Below are 25,857 nucleotides of genomic sequence, written 5' to 3' on the forward strand. Positions count from 1 at the left end.
AAAAATCGAAATAAACACTTCTATAATATAGAATTAAAATCATATTTTCATAAATAAAAACATAAAATAAAAACGTACTATATTTGGTTTTCCTATAAAAAGAAGTATTCGATTTTGAGTGTTAATTTTGTCATTGAGTCCTTTTTGGGCTTTCAATAAATATAGAGCTGTTATCCGGGCATACAACGCTTAATCATTCCAAATGTATGCTTTTTATATTGGACAATATTTTCAGCAGCGGAAAAGACACAAAGATGCATTATGTTGATCATACTTTTAGCAAGACGTTTACAAATACTTGGGTCGAAAAGCTCCAAGTTAATTTTTCTTTTACGTTATAAGTCAAATATTGTATATGTTTTTAAAAGTTCTTTAACATACAATAGTTCAAATTAAAAAAAATATCTGGATGTGTATTTAATATATGTGTGTAAATATCTGGATAGATCCAACAAAACATGCTGTGAATTAATTCCATTTTGTCTCAAATGGAAATCCAATGGCATTGCCCGTTTTTCAATTATAAAAAAAATATTATCATTAATAAAATACAAAATTTCCAATGGACACTTCAATATCAATTGCCGCCAATTGAGTGGAAACGGTGTTAAAGTCAATTACGTTAAACCATCGATAATAACGGAATTCATTCAAATTGGTTATTATTCATTCAGAAAGAGATTCGAATGAACAGTGCACTTTATCCAAACTCACATTGAAAACTCTTTGTGTAAGTTTCGGGTTTAATTAATAATTCATTCATCTCTCTGTTTTTGATTTCAATGGAAATTTTGCACAAACATGAGCCCTTTAGAAATACCTCTCAATACATCACAGTGGTATTGATTTTTGTTTTCATTCAAAATAACACTGCTTGAATCTGAATTTAAATTTCGTTTGAAACCAACAATTATAATTACACTGACACTGCTAATGGTATCAATGAATATGATTTTGCGAGGTTAATATAATATAATGTACTTTTTATCAAAATAGATAAATATTAAAAAATGGTTATAATATAATTGTTTGAATTGTGTGAGTATGAATTAAAAATTAGAACTGTTCTGCTCATTCAAAATAAAAGAGAATCCTTTCTTCTTTTTAAATAAATACTATTTAAAAAATATAGGAAAATTCAAAATCGATTTTCCAATTTATTGATTTCTTATGCAACTGTTCGAAATAATAAATGATCATCATTCGAGATCGAAATATATTTAAAATTAAAATGTAAACTTGCTGACGTTGCTTTTTTGGTATTAACGCGTCACTGCGTAAAGTGCGTACGTTTACCAATCAAGAATAGTATGCAATATAAGAGCACACGCATTTTTAAGTGAAATTTAACAAGACATTTCCATTCATTCAGACTCGTTTGAGGGGGAACATTTGAACTATGAACTATGCTACACTCTTTGAAATTGAGCTTTCCATAACGGAGACAACAACAGCGGCTGATGTACGACATCCATCCAACAGAATCGAACAAACATGCGTTATCATCGACGCGTAGATGAAATTTTTCGTATAAAAGCCAAGTGCTCAAACTGTTTCGATCGGATATTCCAACAAGTGGTCGTATTGTTAAAAGCCAGAGAGAGAAATTTCGCTTGGTAGAATAGTGATAGTGCAAACTGTTGAATTTTACACAACATTTTTTATTGAAGCATGGTCTTTTCCACAGTGCAGTTAAATTTTTTGTCAATTTGTTGAATTTTCACAAGACAGTGTGTTCTCGTAAATATTTTTGGGTGAGTTGCAAGAAAATATAGAAGGCTTTAAGTTTCTTTATTTGTGTACGCGAAGAAGTGCGATGAAAAAGTTCTACTCCAAATTTAGGGCTATAAAGTAAACTGAAATTTTGAAAAAAAATTGATAACATAGATAAATAAATTTATTAACGTTTAAACGCATTTGTAAATCGATTTTTCCTCCCAAATAATCATAGAACATAGCTTTTGATGTTTAAACAAATTTTTATTGCAGAATCGTCTAGATAATTTTATTTAAAAAAAAAATAAAAATAAATTGGAAATAAGATACAAGTAAACATTGAAGTGTGTCATTAGAAAATTTAAAAAAGATATCTATAAAAAACGAAAACACATTTTTGCTTGGGCGGAATTTATTTCATTTTCGGTAATTAAATCAAAAAGAAGACATATATAGAACATGCTTTTAGCATCAATATATCTAAAATTTAAATTTATACGAATCTTCTACTACGAGCATATTAAATCGGAAGTGACACGAGAGAAATTGTAAATGATTGATGATATGCTCGTATATCGAGGGTGTTCAAGTGGATAAAATACTATTAAGTTGTCGATGATAACGACGATGAAGACGACGACAAAAAAGTGCTATTTACATTTACGTAAAGTGGCATTTTTTTTAACACGCGCTTGAACAACTGGTTTTTTAAACACGCGCTTTTTTATAAACAAACAATTTTCCTCGATGTGTGTGCTTATCCGATAGAAATGATCTCATTCTCATTCTAAGAGAGCATTAAATGTCAAGTGTATTTGCTAATAAAATGACCAATAATATATTGATCGAAATTGAACATCGAACGAAAAGTCTCTAAATATTTAATAATCGCATATCGTTTTTCCTTTTCAATTTTTAACTCTTGAGAGAGAAAAAATATATGTGACCACCAATCGTATCGAAAAGTATTGTACGTTTTGTTTGCATTCAATATTCGATATTGAGAAAATGAAAGAAAAGTAAAGTTGCAAAAACATTTCCAATAAACATTTTTCTTCCAACAAATGGCTTACGTTCTGGTTGTTTCGTATCTAACTTTGGTATAAGTTAGAATTGATGTGATTTGACATTTTTCTCGCAACATTTTTTTTTGCTAAATTGTAAATTCAAGCAAATACGACCACCATCAGAGTACAGCACAATAAAATCAATTTCAATTTCATTGTCAAATAATAATAACTCATGACCATGGCTTTTGACCATGAGTCATGACTTACTTTCATTAGACTAGTAAATATGTATTAGACTGTGGGTACAAATTCTCGAAAATCCTAATTATTTCAACATCGTGTTAAATGTCCAATTAAAATTTTCTTGCTTACCACTTTATTATAAATCAGGTCCTGTATTGACTCTATTGTATAAATCAAGTAAAGGGTGTGCATAATGACGATTAAGTACACAATATGATAAAAAAATGTGTTCTATTTTATCTGCTTTCTCCTCGTTCTTAATCATTTGAAACTATTCATATTCATTGACTTTGAGAAAAAAAGATTGCAATTACCATTCATCAAACAATAAATAATAACGATATTTCAAAGAAAAAAAAAAATAACCAACCACGCAAAAAGTAACAAAACGAAAAGGTTTTCTTCCAGGAAAATTATAATATAATATATTACTACTTCTTTACTGCAAATTTGGGACATATTGTTGACCATTATAAATCCAAAATATGAAACCAAAAATATAGAAGCACAAAGTCCTTTAAAATATAAGGATTTTTTGATACTAAGGGTGATTTGAGGATTTTCTGGGGTTTTAATAACAAGTTTACTCAGAGACAATGTGGGATTTTGTGGGCTCAAACCGATGAAAGTGATTCCGTTGATATTGCTCGTAGGAATTTCTCGTGAAAATTTCACTATTCTAGTATAGAAGCTTATGTGATTAATCATCAATTTATAAAAGTACTTGAGATGAGCGAGCATTTAGAGTGAAATCGTTTGCAACAGCAAGATAAATAAGTAAAAAGATTACACAATTGTAATAATTAGATTGCAAAATTCAATATCATTATTTCATCGGATGAATGGATAATTTCATTTATTAGGAATCACTTTGGTAATAGATATGTACGGATATTAGATTTTTATGTTCGTTAATCGTTAGTTTTTTATTCTCCTTCTTCTTCAGAATCTGGAATACCATTTTTGTCAACATTCTTGAAACGAAAATTTCAAATACATTTACAAGCATGGATTTTATAACTTTTCTACGAGTAATCGTATTAGTAAATGGTGTTTATTGCTTCGTTCCCCGCGGCGATGCGGCAACAAAAACAATAACGCTTCCAATAAAACAACAAATTTCTCCAGCTAATGATATATCAGTTTATGACCCAGGAGTTGGTGAGTATAATAAACCAATCAATGATATGGTTCAATTAAACATTTACAACTTGTAGCTTATCGACCCGACAGGAGATTATTTCATTTCTTTTTGCCGGCAGACAATTCATAAATTATTAGTTCAAAAATATGCTATATTAAGAAAAAGCGTTAAGAAACTAGCGATGAGTTTTCTACATGAAAACACATTTATTACTTCTCCTTGAAGCTTATTCAAATTTAACTTACGTTCCTTGCCCATAACGTTCAATTAGATCAAAAAGAGAAGAGACCACGCACGTAGGTGGTTAGTTGAAAAAACGTTAAGAGAATAATTATAGCATATTTATTATTTTTTTAAAGTTTTTTTTCATATTTTCCCTAATTGTATACAAGATTGTGATGGAAGAGATTTTTTTTGGTGATAAAATTCGTTGCGTCAAATAAAAAGCAAGAAATTCGATTAAAGTGCTCTAGAATTAAGGAAAAATGTATCGACAATATAAACTTCATATGTATTTATATAACTTCATTTCAGTGGATCGTTTGAATGAAGATATATTAAATAGTGAAACTGATGGGGATGTAGGTGATGATTTCACTGTAGATGGAAATAATTTGGAATTAAATAGAGTGCTTGATGAACTTCGTGATGAAATTAAATTCGACGAGAGTCTTGCAAGCAAATCTGCTATGCTTCTGAAATTACTTGAGGTATGTATTTTATTGTGAAAAACAACGAAGAATAACATAAGTAATAATTACTTAATACGGATTTGATCGTGAATGGAAAAGTGTGTCTGTTTGCATTAAAAATATTCTCGAAGGAATGGCATACGCATAATTTATTATACTAGAAAACATTTATATTGTTTAAAAGATGGTGGCAGTAATTTATGCATAGTACATATTTCTACAACCAATTTCTGCAAAATTCATTAACGCTGCAATATAAATGAACTTTGCATCGTCTCCTTCGAGTTCGAAAAGAAAAAATACAAAAATTCAATGCATAAATTATTTATTATTAGCTCATCACACTTAGTTCTTCCTATAAATCTCAAATTTTACCTGAAGCTAGTGTTCCCATTTTGCCATATCGAATCAATTTTATGAAAAATGAAAAAGAGCCACAATATGGAAACAGAGTACGTCATACGTAGGATGATGACATTTTGATATTAGCATGATGAAAGTTGCATTTATGATAAATGCCTAATTCTATGCATTTTCTAAGGTAACATCGGCAAAATCTCCTCTACCAATTGTGTATATCGAAGATGATATTGATGAGCCAATGGACGACATGCTAATGAATAAACGATCTGGTCGATATTATCGTCGATACCCGTGGAAACGACAAAATACACGGTCTAGAACGTAAGTAAATGATTACTAATTAAGTTTTCATCATTTGCTGATCTTTTGAACTCTTTTCATATCAACTAATAAATAATTTAAAACGAAATTGTGACATTTTTATTTATCTAAATTTAATGAAAAATGTGATACTCCAAGTATTTCTATTTTTTTATTTATTGACTTTTTTTGGAATAAAATTTTAGACGATACGAGTCTGAGTCAAGATACTTATGCGTGCCAAGCCGTGAAGATGTAGTCAAATTATTGATGGGACTACATGAGAATCGCAATGGAAATAACCATAAAACAGTATCATTTTGTAATCGTAAGCGACCTGCGAAAAACATTTTCACAAACATTCGATTTTTAGGATAAACGTTACCTTCAGTAACGCTTTGTAACATGCTTTGTAATTGTTGCAAAAAAGTGTAAAATTAAGGGACAGATTTACATCGGAGCTTTGTTCAATTGTCTTTAGTTTGTTTTCAATAAACCTTATTTATAAAAAAAATTATAAAATTTTCGAATTAAAAAAGAAAGAGAAAAACAATCTATCATTATATTCCAAAGAACATTTATGTACGCAGCTTCTATATTAAAATAAAGGTAAATCTCTCTAAAAAAAAATCTCTATCTGTCTAAAGTATATATTAATTCTTGTGACATAGTTTAAAAAATATTTCAAAATATTATCCATTAAATTGTATTAATTTCATCAATTTTATCTATTCATATTACCATTTATCGCACTTTTAAATGTATATCTACTCAAATAAAATTTGACAAATGGAAAAAACATTTAAATAAAATATCATTTACAAAATTACGCCCTTGTGTTTGTTGTATTTAAATGATGCTGAATAATTTGAAATATTTTCAACAGGTGTATAGTAAAAATCAAGTGAAACATACTGCAATTCGAAATTCATTAAATGTTCATATTTGATATATTATACCCACTTATGGTCTACTTTGGGGGTTTAACTTGAATTTCGTACACAAATTGACTTTGATAATAGTTCTTTATTTGTATTGATGTTCAGCCACGAAATGTAATTTTGTGAGCATCTCCGGGGGTCGCTTTTGTGTATGAAATGATTGTTCAAGGGAAGCTGTTCAAATGTGTCAATATATTTTGCTGATAGCAAATCAACTGATCTATTTGGACATAATTCTTGTGTAATTTCCAAAAGGAATCCCTGAATCTCACCAAATCCCGGTACATTTACGAATCGAATTGATTTTGGCGATTGTCCCCATTGTGTATAGTAGGTGGAACCTGTTTTGCAACCACAGAACCGGCGTCCATCAATTTCTAAAAAGCTATGAGTGCATTGACGTTGTTGCCCGCCGCCCAAAAGGAAGTATTTGAATTCGATCCGCAATCGACAAACGTTCGAATGATGACGCTCAATAAAGTATAAACAATCACTATAGAATTGTGGTTCACTTCCAAAGCCAGGACTGATCAGGTAGAATTTTTGTTGATTGTAGACATTAACACAGCAGCCAGGTAAATTCGGAGTAAAATTATTATGATTTGGTCGCGATTGACTTAAGCAAATGGGTTTTACAATTGATGTTCCCGGATAGCTGCTTTCTGAATTTGAGTTAGACACTGTAACGGTTGCTGGTGAATTCGTCGAAAATATATTATTTTGCTTGGCCACGGGATGAAATTTATAATTGTTTGTCACTGGAACTATATACTGCTCAGAAAGTGATAAAACGTTCCTAGTAGATGACTCTTTTGAGTCATTTTTAAGGTCACGTTCAGTACAAGGTAATCGGGTGACTAACATTTCAAAGCCTTTATTTTCAATTGTATTGTCACTGATAAATTTTATTCGGAATGTGCCATTTGTGGCTTTATACTTCATAATTCCAACGACTTGACCACACAATACTTCATTTGGGCCAATAAAAACTTTATCTTTGAAGCAGTTTAAAGATGGTTCCAAGTCAAAATGCAAAAATTGTATATGAAATTCATTTGTACACACAAATGGTGAATAAAAAACGTATTCGCAATTTAAATTTTTCGAATAAGAGTTTGGATAACGCGGAGAACTAATGATCACTTGTTTATCACGAAATGTTCCGCCACAAGTATCATAATTCAATTTATTTTTGGACCACTTTGATGTTGTTCCACTTTTATTTCGTTGAATACCAATTGTATATGAATCAGTTTGGCTTGAAACATATTTAATTGCCAAAAAATATAAAATAAAAATGAAAGTAAGTTTTCCGAGACGATTGCAGTGACACATTTTTTTCTTCTTCTAAATATTATCGGCTTTTGTATACACCACAGCGTATTTCACTTCTTCATTCAACGGAATGCAGTCAAAAACTGATTTTGAGATGACATCAGAAAGTGTTACTTTCTGCATTGCTTCGACTACATAGGTATGCGATACACACCTTAAAATCATATTTTAGAGTGATTTTTATTGTTGACGTTGTGATTTATCAGTAATAGGAAACTCATTCTCTCCATGCATAGATGACTACATATATTGAATGGAAATTGTAAATTCGTTGAACAAATAGATTCTTATTGACATAAAAGCGGTCACACACTTAATTTGTTTACTTGTGGAGCGCGCGCTAGCTTGTATCTTCATATTATAGCATATCTCTGGAAAAGAAATGACAATAAGTCCCACACAAACCCAGAAACGAATAAAACCTATTCAATCCTATCTATCAATTGGCCGCCCGGCAGGTATGTATCGAAAATCAATGGAACATATTGTAGTTGTTGGCTGGCACAACATGAAGACAAAATACACTTGAAAGGTTCATGTCCGATTGTGCTATTAACAATTCAATTTGTCAGGAAATTTGTTTTCAAATAAATTCCGCGACTTTCTCTATTTATAAAACCAAATACATCCATTATTTTAACGGAAATAATAACTGTTAAATGCAATAGCACTATTGATTGACTACTGAACATAGAACCCTACATCATTATTTCATTTCTCATTGAATTGTATGTGGGTGATAATAATAATAATTGAATTCTTTTGATTTTACATTTATTCCTAAATATTAAATAATACATGTCTTATGTCTCAACCAATATTCTCACAAATTTAACAAAATTAAGATTTTTTTCTAAGCTAATACTAAAAACTTTCGATTGAAGATGGTTGTAACAATACTCTTCAGGGTACAGAATGAGAGTAAACTTTGATAAAAAGAATTGAACAATTGATTTCATAGTTTGGATTTTAGATTATCAACTCGCGCCAGCTGCGAAAAAATATTTCCATTTGGTTTGTCGACTGGATGATATACTTCTTTATTTTCCCCTTGTATCACTTTTGGGAATTTTGACATATCAAATGGATAGTAGTGAATGTTTGGCATTTCAATATTCACAACGCCAATCTATGTTGAATGAAAAAAGTATGAAATTGGTTCAAAGATTAATAATAATTGGTATACATTGGGATAAATCTATATTTACCTGTCTAATTGCAGCTAAAATATCTCTAGAATTAAAAAAAAATGAATACAAATGAATGAATAAAATAAATAAATAATAAATTTTTCGTTTTTATTTTACCTTTGACTAAGGTATATCGTATTTTGTACACTTGGTGAATTAACTCCTTCAATTGGATCACCGGCAAAATTTTTCAAAATAATTTCTTTGACCGTTGTCCAAATTTGATCAAAATTAACATCATTTATTTCCAAATATTCCCAACAACAGCTCACATTAGTACTTTAGAAGGAAAAGTAAGTATTAAGTTAGTTTTGTGTCGAATTGATTAAAAATTAAGATCGATTCTAAATTGATTACCTAAATAAGCGATCTTCCATATCGGGCAATGAACGAAACTCATCGTCCACAAAGTCAACAAAACTTGATCGTGTTGTTTTCAGCACTCTTAAATTTTTCAATCCGCTTATTATCGTTGGACGGACATCTAATCAAACAAAAAAAAATTCAATTATTATCTTAATTTTTCTAGTAGTTTCAATGAGCTTTAAAGGAATAAACTCAATTACAGCAGTTGGACTCATGAATAGGTCAATAGAAAAATAATAATTAACGGCTTGCATACATTATCATCCAACTTTGTAAATTGATAAACGATTGTCTACTACAAAAGGCCAGCTTATTGAAAAAAAAAACTCTTTCTCTCTCTCATATGTTAATTTTTTCTTTCTACAAGTACATCGCAAGAAAAAATGCCGACAAATCAATTTATAAAAACAATCGCTTAATATGCACGTTTTTTGTATGTGTATCACTTTTGAAACTTGAGATAAGAAATGTCTGAAATCCAGTTAAAACCAGTTTTTTAAACGAATTTAAGTATCATTTGGTCAAAGGTTAGCAAAACAAATTTCATCTTAATCCGTAAAATGTGTCAGTTGTACGATTGAATTATTAAAAAAATCCCGCTTTTTTTTCTTTCTAAGCATTTATAATATTATCAATGCGCTGTGTCAACTTACCACGTTGATGAATTACATCGCAATAACGAGTTGCCACCGGCGTAAAAAGGAAACCATGATTATGCTCTTTTGGTTTATTCTCCGCGTTTGTGTAGCGTATTCTGTCCCATGGGTGCTCTTCTATGTGCACATGAGCTTCCTTCACATGTCGATATTTCGAAAGAAAATGTCTTGTCAATGTAAGAGCAAAATCTTCAGGTGATTTCACTCCAAACTTTTTCGCCAACAAATAGACGGTATTCTTTTGGGAATCAGTTGCAATGATATCGCTATTGTCGCCTAAATACCACGATTGAGTTGATGAAAAAAAATTAATTAGTATGAATTCTATTAACACATTAATCTTTTATATGTTAATTAATTATTTTAATAATACTGTATACAGTGATAATCAGCAATCTATTATTAATTATAAATTCGAAACATTTTTTCCAATATTTACACGCAATATGACTTATTCTTTTTTCTCTTATTCACTCTCCTTTTTCACTCTCTCGGTGGAAAGGACATTGAAGTTCTCAATAACAAACAAAAGAGTATTCGAACAATTGACGTTAAAATTGCTAATCAATATGAAATTTTAATTAAAAACCAAATAAAAAGTGTTCACTGTCAATGGATCAATTAACTTTTTTTTTCGCAAAGAATTTAAAAATATTCATTATATGTGCATTCGAATGTTTATGCATATGGACACATTCAGTGTCGATATGAATGAACGATGTGGCTAAAGTTCAATACTGATACTGTATTACGTTGCATCATAAATCAACTATCAAATGTATGAGTTCAATACAATGGAGTTTCGTTTGTTCTACACTCATTTCGTTTTCCTTGTGCAAATATTTATTTGTATATGTCATTCACTCGTTTTGATAATTTAAAGTGTATTGGTTTTCTTTTTTGTGAGAGACTCACTTTCATTGATTATCACAACAGTAATTCTGTCTGTGTTTTGACTATGCCACTATGACTAATCAAACGAAAAGAAAACACAGAACACCATAAAATAAAAGAGTTATACCAATAGGCGGTTTCTTATGAATGGATAAATGAACAGGATTTACCACAAAAATAAATTCGAAATATTTGTTAACGCTATTCTTAATTGTTATTGAAGGATTTTCAGAAATTCATATGTCAGATTGGTTTAACGGAGCTTTAAGTAATGCAAATTGAACTATACTATATGCTATGGTTTGCATTTAAAGAGATCATAATGAGGAACGTAATCGTTGAGAATTGGCTATTCAACAATAATCGGGTTGCTTTACATATTATATGTTAATATAATGAATATTTACGGAAACTGAATGAACAGAAATATTTAAATTGTCGAATAACAAGAGATAGGGTTAGTTTAATAGCGAACATAAAATTACCGTTTAAATAATCCTTTTTGCTGTAGAGTTTTAAGTGGGTATTTACTTCAAACTCCTTGATGTGGTGAACATTTCCATCGCGACGAACGTGCAATATCTTTACGTGGTCCTTACCATACCCAGTATCACTGATTTCAAACTCAAATTTCGTATTTACCGATGATGGTTTGAGTGATTGTTCAACGGCTCTTGTTAATTTTCGCGGAAACATTTTGTGAAAAATTATAATATTTAAGACTTAATTTAAATTTTCAATTACAATTTAGTTGCAAAAAATTGATTTTAAATTTTTTAATCCTTTAAAGTGATTTATAGTTGAATTCCGAAGAGCTTCTTTGAATAAAATACGACTATTTTGTTTTGAAAACGAAAATCTTTCAATCAAATTGATTGCTCACAGCACGGATTCAATTCCAACTGAGCAAACCGTTTGAAGTTCAGTCGCTTTTAAATTTGAATCTTCCGTTGATAAGAAGAGATGACTCGTGATATTAAGCCTAGTACCTTTTTTTATTTGAGCGATATTTTTACGGCTCCATATTAAATGTGTATGAGATTTGATTTCATAATAAAACAGATTAATTTTAGTTGAATATGTATCAGTTTATTTGGAAGTGATTTCCATAGGATCGTGTCATAGCGGTCGTTATCAGTACCGAGCGTGTTTGATGGACGAAGTGAGAAATAGCGTGACAAGTAATCGTATGTCGACGTACGACAAATGGCAAACAAAAACGCTTTCATCGTTCAATTCAATTGCATTTGGAAGTGGTTTGCATTTTGAAGCAACTAACAGTTTTTTTGTGCAATTTTATATGAGAACATCATTTAAACTAAATTGCGTCTTAAGCTCCATAATATTAAAACCGTTTAATCTAAATACAAATAGTTTTAAATCACAAGAGTGACAAAATTACCCTATCAGGCTATTCCTATGAAAATATTATTTTTGACTCATCATAATCAAACTACTGGGGCCATTGTCTAGAAATATCAATGTCAATGTTGTGCTGTAATTCTTCTGACATAAAAGTGATTATTATTAGTATTGTGTACGCAGATTAACCAGTTATATTAGTCGAATAAACTTTTTTTAGATACGGTAAACTCTTCTATCTTTATCATAAATATTTGTGTTTATTCTATATGAACAAATAAAGGCGCTCAATCAAATTTTTGGTGCGTATTGCTCGAGTGCGTATAATAAACGAACGTAATAGCAATACGCGTATAAAAGACTATAGCAGGTTTCATTTGTTTTTAAGAATTTTTTTTAACATGGCATAGAATTGTTTTGCTTCATTTTTTTTAAACACAAATAACTCAGATCATTTCAACAAATGCCCGAAATCTACGTATTAGCATTAGTCTCATTTTTAATGTTCCGTATTGCTGTTTTCACTTCAAAATGTTGCGTAAATCCGAATTTCATCTTTCATTTCATTTTATTTTGCGACATAAACAACACGAGTTTATAATATCGCAAATATAAATTTCAACACCGTCTGAGTCGTAATTTGTCAATAAATAAAGTAAAAAGATTCTCATGAGAATAGTCCAAACCATTTTTGAATTCAATTATTACATTTACCTAATTTTATCAATTTACGTTGATCGTTTATCATACGAATGTACTTCAAAAGTGTCAACATAGGCTTTGTCATAATTAATGACAATGAAGTAATTAAAAAAAGATTGCGCATTTTGTTAATACCTGTTAACAGTATGCACATAATAAAATGAGGAAAGGTTAGATAAATTCCCCACGCAAAGAAAAAAGACACCACACGAAGCAAATTTATAGCATTTTATCAAAGGCACAAATTAGATGGAAGATTAAGTAGGATAGATAAGGTGCGCTTAAATGAATCATGTGCGCTAAAGACTATATTTTTCTAATATTTCCGCATGACATTTTTCTTTAACTCTTTAATTTTACTTATACATAATAATACATATGTTTTGGATTACTTTACCTATCTTCACTTAGAATATGGTAAAATAGCATACACATTTTTTATACAAATTAATCTATTAAACGAGAGTTTTATTGTTTTTTTATCAACATTTTCCTGAATCTTAAAATCTCAAAAATTGAAAATAGGCAAGTGTGCTTCCTCAGTTTAAGTGCTACGTTATAAAAAACATCAAATCTCCCATGAATTTTGATAAAATATTGATCTTTACATACATACGCTCTTTCAGCGTTCCACTATTAATGTAAAGTAGGTTAAGGATTTATTTTAGCATGACTGTGAAGGGGTTTTTGTTTATTCTCATGAAAGTTACATTGTTTCTTGTTTGCTTATTCCTTATTGAATCACATTCAGAGCTGAGTCACTCGATCTTATATATTGGCATTGTCTGTTGGATTATAAAGGCTTACTAAGTAAATGAAAATTATTAATCATACTTTTATGAATGCCATTCATATAAGAATTTGTTATAACACGCGCATGAATTTATCGTTCTGATTCTCACATTTAAATATATGCCATCACATTTGCTACCGAGAATGGCATTACAGAATGGACAAAATGTTTTATTGGGTATAATCGGTTTCTCATAAAATTTATTTTATTTATTTTTTCACCGTCTGATCACAGACTGAATTTATCACAAAATTTGTACAATATCATTCACAATGAAATACCACCCGATCGTATACCCAGCTACCAGCCTTTTCGACTTCGGAGTAGCAGATATCGATTGTGTTCACTGTTTTAATTTCTATATTCTAAATAACACATAAAAGTTAAAAGTTAAATTTTTCACCGATCAAATATCACATTTTCTAATTTGACAATATTGTTTCTAAAGATGTGTCTTGATGCCGATTCTAAAAATGTTTCTCTAATCAAGTTAAAGTTTCTACAAGCTACGTAAAACGGCTGATAACGGCTTGTATATACAATTTTATTTCTAAGTGAACTCGACACTATTTTACCCAAAAGGAGATCATAAATTAAAAATACAGAGGCATTTATACGCCGTCTCAAAAGCGGTTGAATATTTAAAACATCACATCTAAATTGATACGGTGGTAGCACAAAATTTTCATCAAAAAATCTTTCTGAATTGATTCTATTCTATTGGAATGGATACGGTGATATGGTTGCCATACAATACTCGCATACTCTAATTTTGATCTGACTAGTGCACAATATAATATTTTAGCAGATTCAATTGTAAACTTATTCTTTAATGTTCGTTTGATGAAACCCATTGCCCCATGTGCACTGGCTGTAATCGCGTCGATGTGATTGACAAATGTCAGCTTCGTGTCAAATATAACTCCCAGATCCTTGTGTAAGTTGATCCTTTCAAATGTATGTTGGCCGTTGTTGATCGTATAATCATAGTTGACTATGTTTCCGCATTTTGAGTATGTCATAACGAAACATTTCTTCAAGTTCAAATGCAGACTATTTTCAGTACACCCGAGTACACCATTCGCTCAATTGATTAATGGCATTCTGAAATATGATTGCATCTATAGGCGATTGTATGGTTCGGATTAATTTCAAATCATCTGCAAATAATAAAACAAGTGCATTTGACACGATTTCGACAATGTCGTTAATAAAAACAATGAAGAGACATGGTCTCAAAATACTTCCCGCTGGTACTCCAGAAGATAAGTTCGTGACTACCGATTCCAACAAAATAATGTAAAGTAGGTAAAAGCTTGAGTTCTGATGAGAAATATCTTTGTTTCATTTCCTGTGTCACAGGTCACACATGTAGAAATTAAGGTCTCATTGGGTTTAAAAATTAAAAGGTTGAAAGGATTTATTGGAAATTTCTTTAAGAGGAAGTTAAAAGATAATTTTAATTCTATGCACGCGCGACACGGAACGAAACAAACCAAATTCTTATCACTGCTTAGGATTTTTTTTGAACTCGTTTTTTATTGCTTTTGTGTTAAAGTCAGAACATTAAATGAAGATGATCAAAAGTAATGAATAACAATATTATGTATTATGTAATCATCCATATCACTCTCAGTTTTTTGTGAAACATTTTGCGATACTCATATGTTTTTCGATTGTATAAAAACTAAATAGCGAATTCTGATTTTTAAAATAAAAAAATAAAATGGGGTTCCGCCACTTCTAGCCGCTGCTTTTAAAGCTTGATTTGCTCCATTTGTGACAAGCTCACTTATTTAGAAAAGTTTACAAATATAGTTGGTATGTATTGTTGTTTTGTACTAAACATTTTCGCAATTCAATCAAACCTGCTTGATTGTCACCAATCAAATTCAATGAAAACGTTTTAAAACCAAGTTACAGTGCAATTAAATGCTCTTCATTTGTTCAAAAAAAAAAACTGAAATGTAATGGCAATAGTGCATTATAACTTCCTTCCTTTCGTACAAAGATTTTCCAATTCAGAAATAAAATAAATAGCGGTTATTGTTAAATGAAATGTGCTTAAATTCGTCTCGGAGCCAACAGTATTTATTATTGCAAAGGAGCTATTTTTAGCAGTCATGGAAGAAATTTTGAGAGAAATGCAATGATACAACGCAATTTCGATATGACCTTAGTAAAAAACAAATGTCCAAATAATATATTAAACATGTGCACCATGATATTGAATGAATGTGAGACTCACATTGTGAGCTGTTCTAACATACGTGTTTTTGCATCTTTTGGCGAACAGCCATTGAAAAGCAAAATCATATATTCAAAAAATTACAAATCGATGGGCAAGTTTTGTAGATCACTGAACTAGTCATATGTGATTTATCGCTTTGTCTGCCATACTTTAACGTTATCAAACACAGATGATAGTGTTCAAATACACAGAAGCAATCAACATACGATAAAACCAAAGAAACGTAATTTTATATAGAAAACGTAGATAATCGTACTGCGTTCAATGTTCCCTTTATTGTTTGTATTTGTGAACTTGTCACATGTTACGATGACGCTCAATTCCTTTAGTCCTTCTAGACACATAACTAGCAAGATCGTGGACGATAAAATTGAAACGCAACGTAAACTTCGTGCACGATCGAGATCGAGACGAATTGTCTCATTGTTTATGTTTTTTTTGACCAAGCGAAAGAGTGAAATTGCAAAACGTATTAGCCGTTTGTATTTTTCTTTTCTCATGCGTTTGTTGCCTCGTGCCTACTCTATATATTTTTACTCACATGCGAAATATATCTTTGCTACAAACAAACAAAGCATTCTCTGAACAACAATAAAGGACTATTCATATTCAAACCGTCAGTTTAAAACGAACGGCTGCGAGAAAAGCAATAAGAGTCCTCAGTTAAACAAGTTATCAAGCAAAAGTTTAAAAATTGTGATTTATTTGAACTAATTATTTATTTAAATAAAAAAACATCAAACTACTGGAATATTCTTTTTAGAGAAAAGGTAGGATCACAGTTGTTTAGGTACCAATAGTAATACAATTCAAACTTTTATTAATTATTTCATTTGCAAACATTTTCAAATGAATGGAGCTGGCATTAATTAAATATTGAGATGATTGTTAACCGATTGTATTTTTAAATGTGTAATTTATCTTGAACTTCGGTAATGTGATTTCAAAATTGATATTTTTGATGCAATCAAAATAACACATTCCGTAAACTTCCAAAATAAAACTAAATTTGGAATATCATTTTTTTTTTTTTTCAATTTAACTTTAAATTAAAAAATAAGTGAAGAAAACTTCTTATTCTGATACAAATTTAACGTGATTTTATTTATAACTGATACAGTATGTTCAACAACAACAATAATTTAACTTTAAAGTCAAAATTATAATTTTAATATTAATTTGCAGGAGTTGTCTTAAACTAAAGAAAAATATATATGCAAAGAGACGCAATAAACTTTTGAATAACTCATGTATTTCGATCCATATGATACGTATAGCCTTTTGTTGAATGATTTTCGTAAACGACGCTTGTTCGTCGTAAACTGATCACTTCTTTAGTGAATAAAAATAAAACATAAACACGAATTTGTTGTGCGAAGTTGTTTTCTTCTTCTTTTTCTTCGCAATAAAGACAGCTTCACCTTTGTGAAAATCTACGTCGGAACGGCAACGACGCATTCGTTATTTCGGTTTGACGCTCGTGTTAATTAATTATTTCTGGCATGAAAAATCGTCTCACACTGTGTTGAAGCTTGAAAGTAGTACGCAGTTGTATTCATTAAAATATTGTCAATTGAATATAATAATAATAATAATAATAATAAACAATCTAATTAAAAGATAAAAAACCAAGAAAAATGGACAGAGGTATTTATTGTGATAATTATTTTAAAACTAAACCCTTTAAAGCGTACGAATTTATTCGTTTTGTTATGTAATAATTTTGAATGATGTTAATCGATGTGTTTCAATCTCAAAACTTTATTTACAGAACGCTTATTAAGTATGCCGACTGAGTGTGGGGCAAATATATTGCAAAGAAATCTTGCAGATGCCATTATATTGATGAAGCCACTTGATGAGATTCGAATTTTGTTGGCATGTGGAGCAAAGGTAGACATAAAAAGTTTTAATTTAATAAGTTTGATTCGATTTAATCTTTCTCAATCTCAATTTAAAGGTAAATGAAATGGTTACTCAAGGTCTTTTTCCACTTCACTACGCCGTATGGCAAAAAAATATGGATGCTGTACATTTGTTATTGGTACGCGGTGCTGATGTAAACGCTGTCGATGACTGTGGATATAGTGCATTACATTTATGCAGTGAGCACGGGTTAGTGGTAGATTTTAATGAACTATACTAAAATAGGATAGTAAACTAAGCACCGAAATTCCAACTGATGAATATGTCATTTTTATTAAATAGATATGTAGAAATAGCAAAGCTTCTCATAGAAAATGGATCAAAAATCGATTTTAGAGAACCAACTGATGAACTTTATCCGCGTACTATGCTGAGCGACGAACCATTGCGATTGGCCCTTAAAAATAGAAACTATGTTAGTTTAATCTGAATGATAACGAAATATAGTTCATTCACATGTTTTAATTTGTATTTCAGGATATGGCACGGCTTTTATTGGAAAATGGTGCCGACCCTAATAAGAGGTACTTTCTGGGTGCCGAAATTAGTTTGGTATCTGACATCGAATCGCTCGAATTGCTATTAAACTATGGCGCTCAAACTGAGTCACGTTGTCGATCGGGTATGACACCTCTCATGAGAGCTTGTAGATATAATTATGGCACAGAACAAGTTCTATTATTGCTAAAGCATGGCGCAGATGTTAACGCAATCGCCGATCATAGAAATGACTATAGAACCGTTTTACATTATGCTGTATTATCCGGAAACCTTTCACTCGTTAATTTGCTTTTGAAGCGAGGAGCAGAAACAGACCGATTGCCTCCCAATGGAGAATCAGATAAACCTAGTCCATTAATGATCGCAATTTTAAGAGGCGACCCTGCCATTGTGCGATGTTTGCTTGAAGCAGGTGCAAATATAAACAGAAGTAGCTCCATAATTGGATCGCCTCTCCATGTTGCGTGTGCTGATAATATTCCACACAGAATAGAAATCATGAAGGTATGCAGGAAAAGGAAACCAGATTATATATTGAGATATTTTTACGCAGACGATTCAGCTCAAGAAGCTAACGCCAGGCACTGAAATCAGGGAAAAAGAATGTAGTATAATGGAATGGAGTTTTTATAACTATAACGCGTGACGTTAGCTTCTTAAGCTGAATAAGTTGCCTGAAAATATCTCAATATAATGTCAGAAGAAAAAACAAAACCAAAAAATATATATGAGAAATTAAATGATATTTGATATTTTACAATTTTACAGATGCTTCTTTCCTACGGTTCGGATCCGAATGTCCGAATACCAAGCGAAACGGGCGGAAATTCATTAAGACCACCACTGGCCGAATTACTTGCAAACAGTGATACAACGACGGTGGAAGAGTTATTATTATTGTTGAAACATGGTGCTAGAGTTTGTATGCGAACCCAATTCAGAGACCCAGATGGTCTTTTAAACTGTTTGCGAAATGTTCCATCCTATTCTCGAGTATTTGAAATCTTATTAGAAACGGCTGAAAACTTTGACATAGCAATGATAAAACGAAATTTACATTTGACGGACATTCAACGCAAAAAATTAATTCAAAAAGCCAAAACTCCAATCCCATTAAAACACGCTTTACGAACACACTTTCGATTGGCTTTTGGTCGCACAATACCTGAAAAAGTGCCTCTTCTCTTTATACCTGAAACACTTCGAAGCTATTTACTTTGTGAACATAACTGAGTTTAAGTCAATGTATGTGTATGAAATGTGATAAGTAATGAATTTTTTTCAAACATATTTTACCAATTTTTTTGCATATGGCTATCTAGAAAATTTCTTCAAGATATGACAATATTTATAATTTCAATAAAAGTCTATTGAGTAGACCAATTACTATGTTTAAAAGTTGTTGTTTTTTTTTTGTTTATTGCTTCTATTTAGTGAAAACAAAATCAGCTGAATGTCAAGAATGAACTTAACCTCAAAAACATTGACATATAACTGTCAACGTCATATTCAATGGAAATTAGATAAATAAAACTTGTATGTTTTCTTCAAATTTTAATAATAATTCTTCTATCTAGTTCAAGCAAGCCAAGTTTTAGAAAGAAAAAATTTGACGCATTTTTCGTAATTTTATTTGTCAAGTTCATCCAATGGACAGTAGTGAATAAAATGTTTCACTGAATGCTTCAACGATAAGTAAAAGTGCAAACGCATCATAAAAAATATCAAAGAAAACTATGAGCTTAGACTGAGAATCCTTATGTCGAATGAAAACAAAAATCCAAACCAAATTGATATTAATGACGACAAAGTTTCTGTGAATGAAAACGATCGAATCAACATTTCAATCTCTGGTAACTTTCATTCCATATTTGAGAAAAAATAAAACTGTGCGCAACTAATCCAATTGAAATCTGTTCAAATTAACATAACACATTCAATTAAAATGTATTTTACAAAATAATGAAGTGTTGCAAGATTTTATTGTTGCATTGTATTAACAATGAAATGTGATACATTCTGTTATTGTACTTAGCAAAAAAACAGCTGTCGAAACAAACAAGACACGTCAACACTAGTATCAGATAGTTACAATGTGTCAAATAATAATATTTAACACGTTTATTTAGGTACGCCCGGAACAATTCATACACTCGATCAAACGATCGAGGAGAAAAAAGCATCGGATTGCAACACAAGCAACATAAAAAATGAGGAAAACAATAGTAGCCCAAAAAAAGTGAGCATAACGGATTTCTATCTACTAAAACGAAATAGCATGGCGATTTATTATGGATGGCAAATTGTTTGCCTCATAATCTTCATTTTTACTGCATATGAAACACTGCAAAATGTGTGAGTACTAACTTTTTTTGATTATTCATCGTCTATTGAGAATTGTTTCAAACATTTTTTTGATTTTATTTTTAGTTTGCCAAAGACTGAAATTTATCCGGAGCCGAGACAGTTTTTCTCAAGTGATTCTTTTGTGTATGACTATCCTCACGGCAATTTAGATGCAGTACAAAATAAAGTGACCTTATCCGATTTATCGTTTGTAATGTTCTATGCACCATGGTCTGCTGACAGTCAATATGCACGGCCTGTTTTTCAATCCATTGCGGAAATATTTTATCGTGAAGCAAATTTTATGGCAATCAACTGTTGGCATCCAGTCGACAATGAGTGTCGACAGCAATACAAAAAAGTGATGTCGTGGCCAGTTCTTATGGCTTATGCAAAGAATAATATAGCCGTGCCATACACTGGACAATGGACTGAGACTGCACTAGCAAGATTTGTATATTTATTGCTGAAGCCCATTAATCGAATCAATAAGCCCGAAGAGCTACTGACGATAATTCATAATCATGATGCGGTTGTGACACTCTTTGTAAATATGGAAACGAGTTATACGTTCTACAATATTTTCTACCAGACTGCAATAAAATGGTTGGAAAGAGACCCACAAGGAGACGTGGCATTTGGTAATACATTTTTTTTTGTCCACAACAATACATTTTTCATATTGATTGATTTATATTCGTTCAAATTTGACAATAAAAAACAAAGCGATTGTCACCGGCGAATCTATGCATAAATTTGGCATTGAACGAGAACCATCACTGCGCTTTTATCTTTGGAATCGCACAATTGAATATGAAGATGAGGTATGGAAGTCTTCACTTATTCACAAATGGATCATTCAAAATAAACAACAAGTAACAACATGGCTAACGCCGCCTGGAGCAAGATCCAAGGAATTTGATATTTTCATTCAAAAGGGACCCGTTTTAATTCTATTTACGCCACGTAGTCTCTATGATTTTCCAAGTGATGCTTATGCAATGGTATTGGTACCTTATCAATTTTCATTAGCATAAATATATTAACGAATTGATTTGCTTTTAAATAGATCCGTCAAATCAGTTACGAATACAATAATTGCGACAAAGATGAATGGTTGAAAGAGATGGGACGTAGATATATATACAATCAACGAAAAATTAATAATCATAATTATTATTTGAAAACAAAAGAGTGTGAGAAGTTTTTCAAGTGGAAAAACTCTGTTTCAAATAAATGTTCTCCATACGAACAAAGTAGTTTCTTCGTTGGTCATAGTAATTCATCAAAATTTCAGTTCACTACACTTAAGAATAAACAGAAACAAAACGATTATTATTGCGAAAATATACCTGAATCGTGTAACCACTTTTATCAATATGATTTGGATGGCCTTCCCACCTCCATTGTAGACACTAAAAATGACTTGCGTTCCTCCGAAAACGTTTTCACCGAATGGAAAAATATTGAGTGCAAAATGATTAATTTATCCAAAAAACTTCGATCACAAGTCTTTCAAGATAGAATTTTGGAAAAGGTAATCATTGTGTTTGCTATAATGATTTTATTTAAACTATAATTATGATTAAATATCATTTATTTCGAAAAGGTGGACAATTCGAGCCAATTTGACTTTGACAAATTAACCGGGATCGGGTGTAAAACTAATAAAAGTCTATCGTTTTTGGCGATGGACAGTCTAGTATATCCATTAGTAGCTGAAAAATTGGGCATTTCACTGAAAAGTGCCTTACAAAATACAGTGGCTGTTATAGTGGACGGAAAGGTAGGATAATTTTGATTGTTTAAATATATATATTAGCTTACAATATTTCATTTTATTCCAGGATGAATCGTCTTATGTGCTTAAAGACAACTTGTCCACAATGAATTTGATTGATTTTGTTTATAACTACACAATGAATAAATTGTCACGTCACCTGCGACACGATGGATATACAAAGAAACATTCGTACTTTTATAACTCGGTCAATAATCAAAGTGATCAAAGTAATCCAAATGTGGATAGAAAATATACCGATAGAAATTTTAAAACAATTACTGTTTCGACAATTTCTTCTGAGAATTTTACAAATTTTATTTCGGAACCACAGCGGGTAAGTTGATAGATCTTAAAATTGAATTTTAATACACATATATTTTATTGAATTGTCATTCTTTTAGACTGTGGCTATACTATTCACATCATCACAGTGTGCGTTTTGTACCATATTTTCGAATATTCTATTAACAATATCCAGAATCTTGAATGATGCACCGTACGTAAAATTTGCACGAATCGATAGTGATAAAAATGATTTACCATGGGAATATACGATGGAGACTGTACCTGCATTTTTAGTTTTTAATAAGTAAGTTCAATTAATAGTGGCAAAATTAACAGTGTTTAGACCTCGATGTGCCATTCATATGTATATTTTGTTCTAATAATGCTTCATTTTTTTTTTTGCAGTAAACTGGAGAGTCGAAAATACCCATCAACAATGCAAGTCACTCTACAAAATGTACTGGGTTTTATTCTTTCTAATCTTAAACGATCAAATCGCTTAAAAGCAATTGCTTCCATAGTAAAATACAGGAATAATCAAAAGCAATCGATTGAAAATACGATAATTGTACTGCGACGTGAGACGGAAGAAAATATCATTGATAGCTTACGTGCGTGGCGTCTGAATCCGCGCAAGAGAAATTTCATCCTAAGGCGAATTCAAGCTTTGCGCCGCTTGTATTTCACTTTACACAACCAACCGTACAATCGTGATCTAATCAAATTGGACGATCTGGTTGAACAAATTTCAAGTTTTGAAATTTAAATGCACAGGCATTACATTTCGTGCAATTAATTTTGAAAATGGATATCGACACATATATCAAAATTCAAAATAGTGTGCGTTACTGAATGCTGGAACATTCCCGAAAATACTTTTTCTCGAACGAACGTTCTCCAGAGAATTCGGCAAATTTTCTTGAAAAGATTTCCAATTCTTAAGGAAACCGTTCGTTCAGGAAAAAGTATTATTGGGGAATGTTCCGGTATTCGCGTTACTACTGTAAATAAAATTATCAATATTTATCTGTGAATTAATGTAGAAAATCTGCTACATTTGAATTGAAGTGGATTACGAATTAATGTATATTTGATAAATTTCGTCGACTCCAATTCATTCCTTATTTGTGAACCGGATAAAATTTATTAACGGGAATAAAGAAATTCAAAATCTGTTGAATAATACTTAGATTTTCAAATATTTATTGTGTATTATTTGTATACAATGTTTCCTATGGCAAAAAATGATAAGTAATTTCGTTAAAAAAAATGATACAGAATGTTCATTGTATTCGTTCAAATGGGATTTTTTTAAACAATTATTATAAACCAAAAGGTTGCGAACCTTAAGTTGCGTTAAGCATTTCATTAAAAAATGTACAAAGGTTCTAAACGGAAAAGAGCATTCAAATAATTTAATTGTTCCATTACAGGAGAACACACTGCAAATCTGTTTATAGCAACAATTCAGTAAGTTTGAGTGTTTTTTTTCTTCTCTGATCATTATTAAACTACATTAAGAAACTACCGAATCCAAAGGCCTGTTTTATACTATTCCAATAGTATCCTTTCCAGTTCCGTAAGGTATTATCATATTCGTTCGCAGGAACACCAGTTTGTGTAACATTTAAAACTGTATGGTCCTCCTAAATGACGATGGTACGAATCGAACAAAATTATCATTAAATTCCCCATTCGAATAATAAAGATGCATTTGTATATTACCTTTTGTATGAAGTTCATTGTGACTTGTGAATAATGGCCACTCGGCCATTGTTTATAACGCCAAGTTTGGACAATTTTCTCATTTGTTACCAATTCCTGAAATTTTCCGCTAAGATTTCCATCAAATAGCACAAATTCGCCACCACGAGATGCATCGACTTTGGCTTGCGAGTGAGTGAATACCGAAACCAGCTCTGGCTTAGTTAATACATCAAACAGATCTTTTGCTTGACATTGAAATGTCTCCGAGAATGTTATTGTTTTGACGTCTAATTTGCATCCAACAGATGGTACACCACTATTTTTATCAGCTCCAGAGTTCATCGGTTGTAAGTTGACCTTTTTATTAAAGCCACTTGTTATATTTGATACACCGTCGGGCTTTACAGTAGCATCTCCCTTTTTCGGTAAAATTAATCCTTTTGAAAATTCGTCGCGTAACTCACGTAGATAAACGCCAATTTGTGAACGAATTTGCGATCTACCTATGTTGTACATGAATTGTTTCAAACGCTCCGAATCGTCGCATGATTCATCGATGCTAATGGTGATGTCAATATCATCCAAATCATTTTCCTCCGACAAATTTGGTATAGTAACTTTGCCGGTGTACGTTGGTTCAACTTCATCCAAACACCCTTGCCACTTTAGTACCACATTCCATTCATAAAAGAAGATTAATTTGCCTTTTCGATTATTTGCCGTAGCCTCACCTTCGATCTTATCAACCTCAATAACACTACATTTCACTTTGCTATCGTGATTGATGGCAAAATTTTTAAACAATGTCGTGATTCGTTCCTTTGACCATGGCGTAGCATTTTTCTCCGTCCAATGCCAATTATTCACATTCGTGGCGTCCGGTCTTTCCTCTACAATCCAACGAGGATCTCCTTCGCCCCATTTTGCCATTTTTATTTAGTTTTACTTGTTGAAAATACAGGTAAATCAATATCAATAACGAATAATTAAATTTTAATCGACTTTAGATTGTACTCCTATTCCGTGCAAAAAGTTCACTTTATTGTATAATGTTTTCCAGTGCAAGAACAGCCGACGAATGAATAAAATCGAGTTTATCTTGAATATGAATTTTGTAGCAAGTTCTAGAGCTTTCTCTGTTAGTTTCGAAGCGAAAATCACCAGAACACATGAGATATGCAAAAAAAATAGCGTATCGATGTGAAGTTGGTTCTCATCATACTTTGACATTTCATTTTTGTTGAAAAGCCGCTTCATACGTTTTTTTTTGAGTGCGAATCAGAATACAATTTTTTTGATTATTAATTTTGCCTAAACCATAATATAAACTATTTTGTATTATGTATTTGAA

The 25,857-nt window shown here is 31.2% G+C and overlaps 6 protein-coding genes across 7 annotated transcripts; 3 read left to right on the top strand and 3 right to left on the bottom strand.

The window, feature by feature from the left end:
* Nucleotides 1-1,579: 1,579 nt before the first annotated feature.
* On the top strand, nt 1,580-6,053 carry LOC116346381. Its single transcript, XM_031776394.1, has 5 exons — nt 1,580-1,754; nt 3,916-4,130; nt 4,648-4,823; nt 5,347-5,489; nt 5,675-6,053. Exons 2-5 carry the CDS (start codon nt 3,977-3,979, stop codon nt 5,844-5,846), a joined length of 645 nt encoding a protein of 214 aa, XP_031632254.1. The 5' UTR covers nt 1,580-1,754; nt 3,916-3,976; the 3' UTR covers nt 5,847-6,053.
* Nucleotides 6,054-6,302: 249 nt separating this feature from the next.
* On the bottom strand, nt 6,303-8,395 carry LOC116346304 (CUB and sushi domain-containing protein 2). The gene has a single exon (XM_031776270.1). The coding sequence runs from the start codon at nt 7,742-7,744 to the stop codon at nt 6,452-6,454; it is 1,293 nt and encodes a 430-aa protein (XP_031632130.1). The 5' UTR covers nt 7,745-8,395; the 3' UTR covers nt 6,303-6,451.
* Nucleotides 8,396-8,501: 106 nt separating this feature from the next.
* LOC116346306 (uricase) lies at nt 8,502-11,756 on the bottom strand. The gene is made up of 6 exons (XM_031776271.1): nt 11,336-11,756; nt 9,954-10,232; nt 9,292-9,418; nt 9,052-9,213; nt 8,953-8,977; nt 8,502-8,873 (listed from the first exon to the last, which is right to left on the bottom strand). Exons 1-6 carry the CDS (start codon nt 11,544-11,546, stop codon nt 8,700-8,702), a joined length of 978 nt encoding a protein of 325 aa, XP_031632131.1. The 5' UTR covers nt 11,547-11,756; the 3' UTR covers nt 8,502-8,699.
* A 4,764-nt stretch (nt 11,757-16,520) lies between these two features.
* Nucleotides 16,521-19,675, top strand: LOC116346303 (ankyrin-1-like). 2 transcript variants are annotated; one of them, XM_031776269.1, is made up of 6 exons: nt 16,521-16,728; nt 17,730-17,851; nt 17,919-18,073; nt 18,167-18,299; nt 18,362-18,889; nt 19,154-19,675. In XM_031776269.1, exons 2-6 carry the CDS (start codon nt 17,744-17,746, stop codon nt 19,616-19,618), a joined length of 1,389 nt encoding a protein of 462 aa, XP_031632129.1. In that variant the 5' UTR covers nt 16,521-16,728; nt 17,730-17,743; the 3' UTR covers nt 19,619-19,675. The 2 variants fall into 2 exon arrangements, with proteins under 2 accessions (XP_031632129.1, XP_031632128.1); XM_031776268.1 differs by lacking the exon at nt 16,521-16,728 and adding an exon at nt 17,572-17,605.
* A 223-nt stretch (nt 19,676-19,898) lies between these two features.
* Nucleotides 19,899-23,998, top strand: LOC116346331 (thioredoxin domain-containing protein 11). The gene is made up of 9 exons (XM_031776319.1): nt 19,899-20,238; nt 20,515-20,740; nt 20,816-21,372; nt 21,458-21,735; nt 21,801-22,268; nt 22,341-22,517; nt 22,579-22,848; nt 22,916-23,103; nt 23,205-23,998. Exons 1-9 carry the CDS (start codon nt 20,145-20,147, stop codon nt 23,563-23,565), a joined length of 2,619 nt encoding a protein of 872 aa, XP_031632179.1. The 5' UTR covers nt 19,899-20,144; the 3' UTR covers nt 23,566-23,998.
* On the bottom strand, nt 23,973-25,682 carry LOC116346332 (activator of 90 kDa heat shock protein ATPase homolog 1). The gene is made up of 2 exons (XM_031776320.1): nt 24,525-25,682; nt 23,973-24,445 (listed from the first exon to the last, which is right to left on the bottom strand). The coding sequence occupies exons 1-2, from the start codon at nt 25,434-25,436 to the stop codon at nt 24,311-24,313; spliced, it is 1,047 nt and encodes a 348-aa protein (XP_031632180.1). The 5' UTR covers nt 25,437-25,682; the 3' UTR covers nt 23,973-24,310.
* Nucleotides 25,683-25,857: the final 175 nt, after the last annotated feature.

Source organism: Contarinia nasturtii, unplaced genomic scaffold (genome assembly GCF_009176525.2).
Source record: "Contarinia nasturtii isolate CC-2019 unplaced genomic scaffold, AAFC_CNas_1.1 Cnas_scaffold_1500, whole genome shotgun sequence".
Classification (NCBI taxonomy): domain Eukaryota; kingdom Metazoa; phylum Arthropoda; class Insecta; order Diptera; family Cecidomyiidae; genus Contarinia; species Contarinia nasturtii.

Coding starts and splice junctions, on each gene's coding strand:
- LOC116346381 (XM_031776394.1), top strand. CDS start 3,977: ATGGATTTTATAACTTTTCTACGAGTAATCGTATTAGTAAATGGTGTT. Junction 4,824..5,346: donor TGCTTCTGAAATTACTTGAG/GTATGTATTTTA, acceptor GCATTTTCTAAG/GTAACATCGGCAAAATCTCC. Junction 5,490..5,674: donor CAAAATACACGGTCTAGAAC/GTAAGTAAATGA, acceptor ATAAAATTTTAG/ACGATACGAGTCTGAGTCAA.
- LOC116346304 (XM_031776270.1), bottom strand. CDS start 7,744: ATGTGTCACTGCAATCGTCTCGGAAAACTTACTTTCATTTTTATTTTA.
- LOC116346306 (XM_031776271.1), bottom strand. CDS start 11,546: ATGTTTCCGCGAAAATTAACAAGAGCCGTTGAACAATCACTCAAACCA. Junction 8,978..9,051: donor ACGATATACCTTAGTCAAAG/GTAAAATAAAAA, acceptor TTTTAATTCTAG/AGATATTTTAGCTGCAATTA. Junction 8,874..8,952: donor TTTTAGCTGCAATTAGACAG/GTAAATATAGAT, acceptor CATTCAACATAG/ATTGGCGTTGTGAATATTGA.
- LOC116346303 (XM_031776268.1), top strand. Junction 17,852..17,918: donor TGTTGGCATGTGGAGCAAAG/GTAGACATAAAA, acceptor CTCAATTTAAAG/GTAAATGAAATGGTTACTCA. Junction 18,074..18,166: donor CATTTATGCAGTGAGCACGG/GTTAGTGGTAGA, acceptor TTTATTAAATAG/ATATGTAGAAATAGCAAAGC.
- LOC116346331 (XM_031776319.1), top strand. CDS start 20,145: ATGTCGAATGAAAACAAAAATCCAAACCAAATTGATATTAATGACGAC. Junction 22,269..22,340: donor AAGATAGAATTTTGGAAAAG/GTAATCATTGTG, acceptor TATTTCGAAAAG/GTGGACAATTCGAGCCAATT. Junction 23,104..23,204: donor GCATTTTTAGTTTTTAATAA/GTAAGTTCAATT, acceptor TTTTTTTTGCAG/TAAACTGGAGAGTCGAAAAT.
- LOC116346332 (XM_031776320.1), bottom strand. CDS start 25,436: ATGGCAAAATGGGGCGAAGGAGATCCTCGTTGGATTGTAGAGGAAAGA. Junction 24,446..24,524: donor CAATGAACTTCATACAAAAG/GTAATATACAAA, acceptor ATCGTCATTTAG/GAGGACCATACAGTTTTAAA.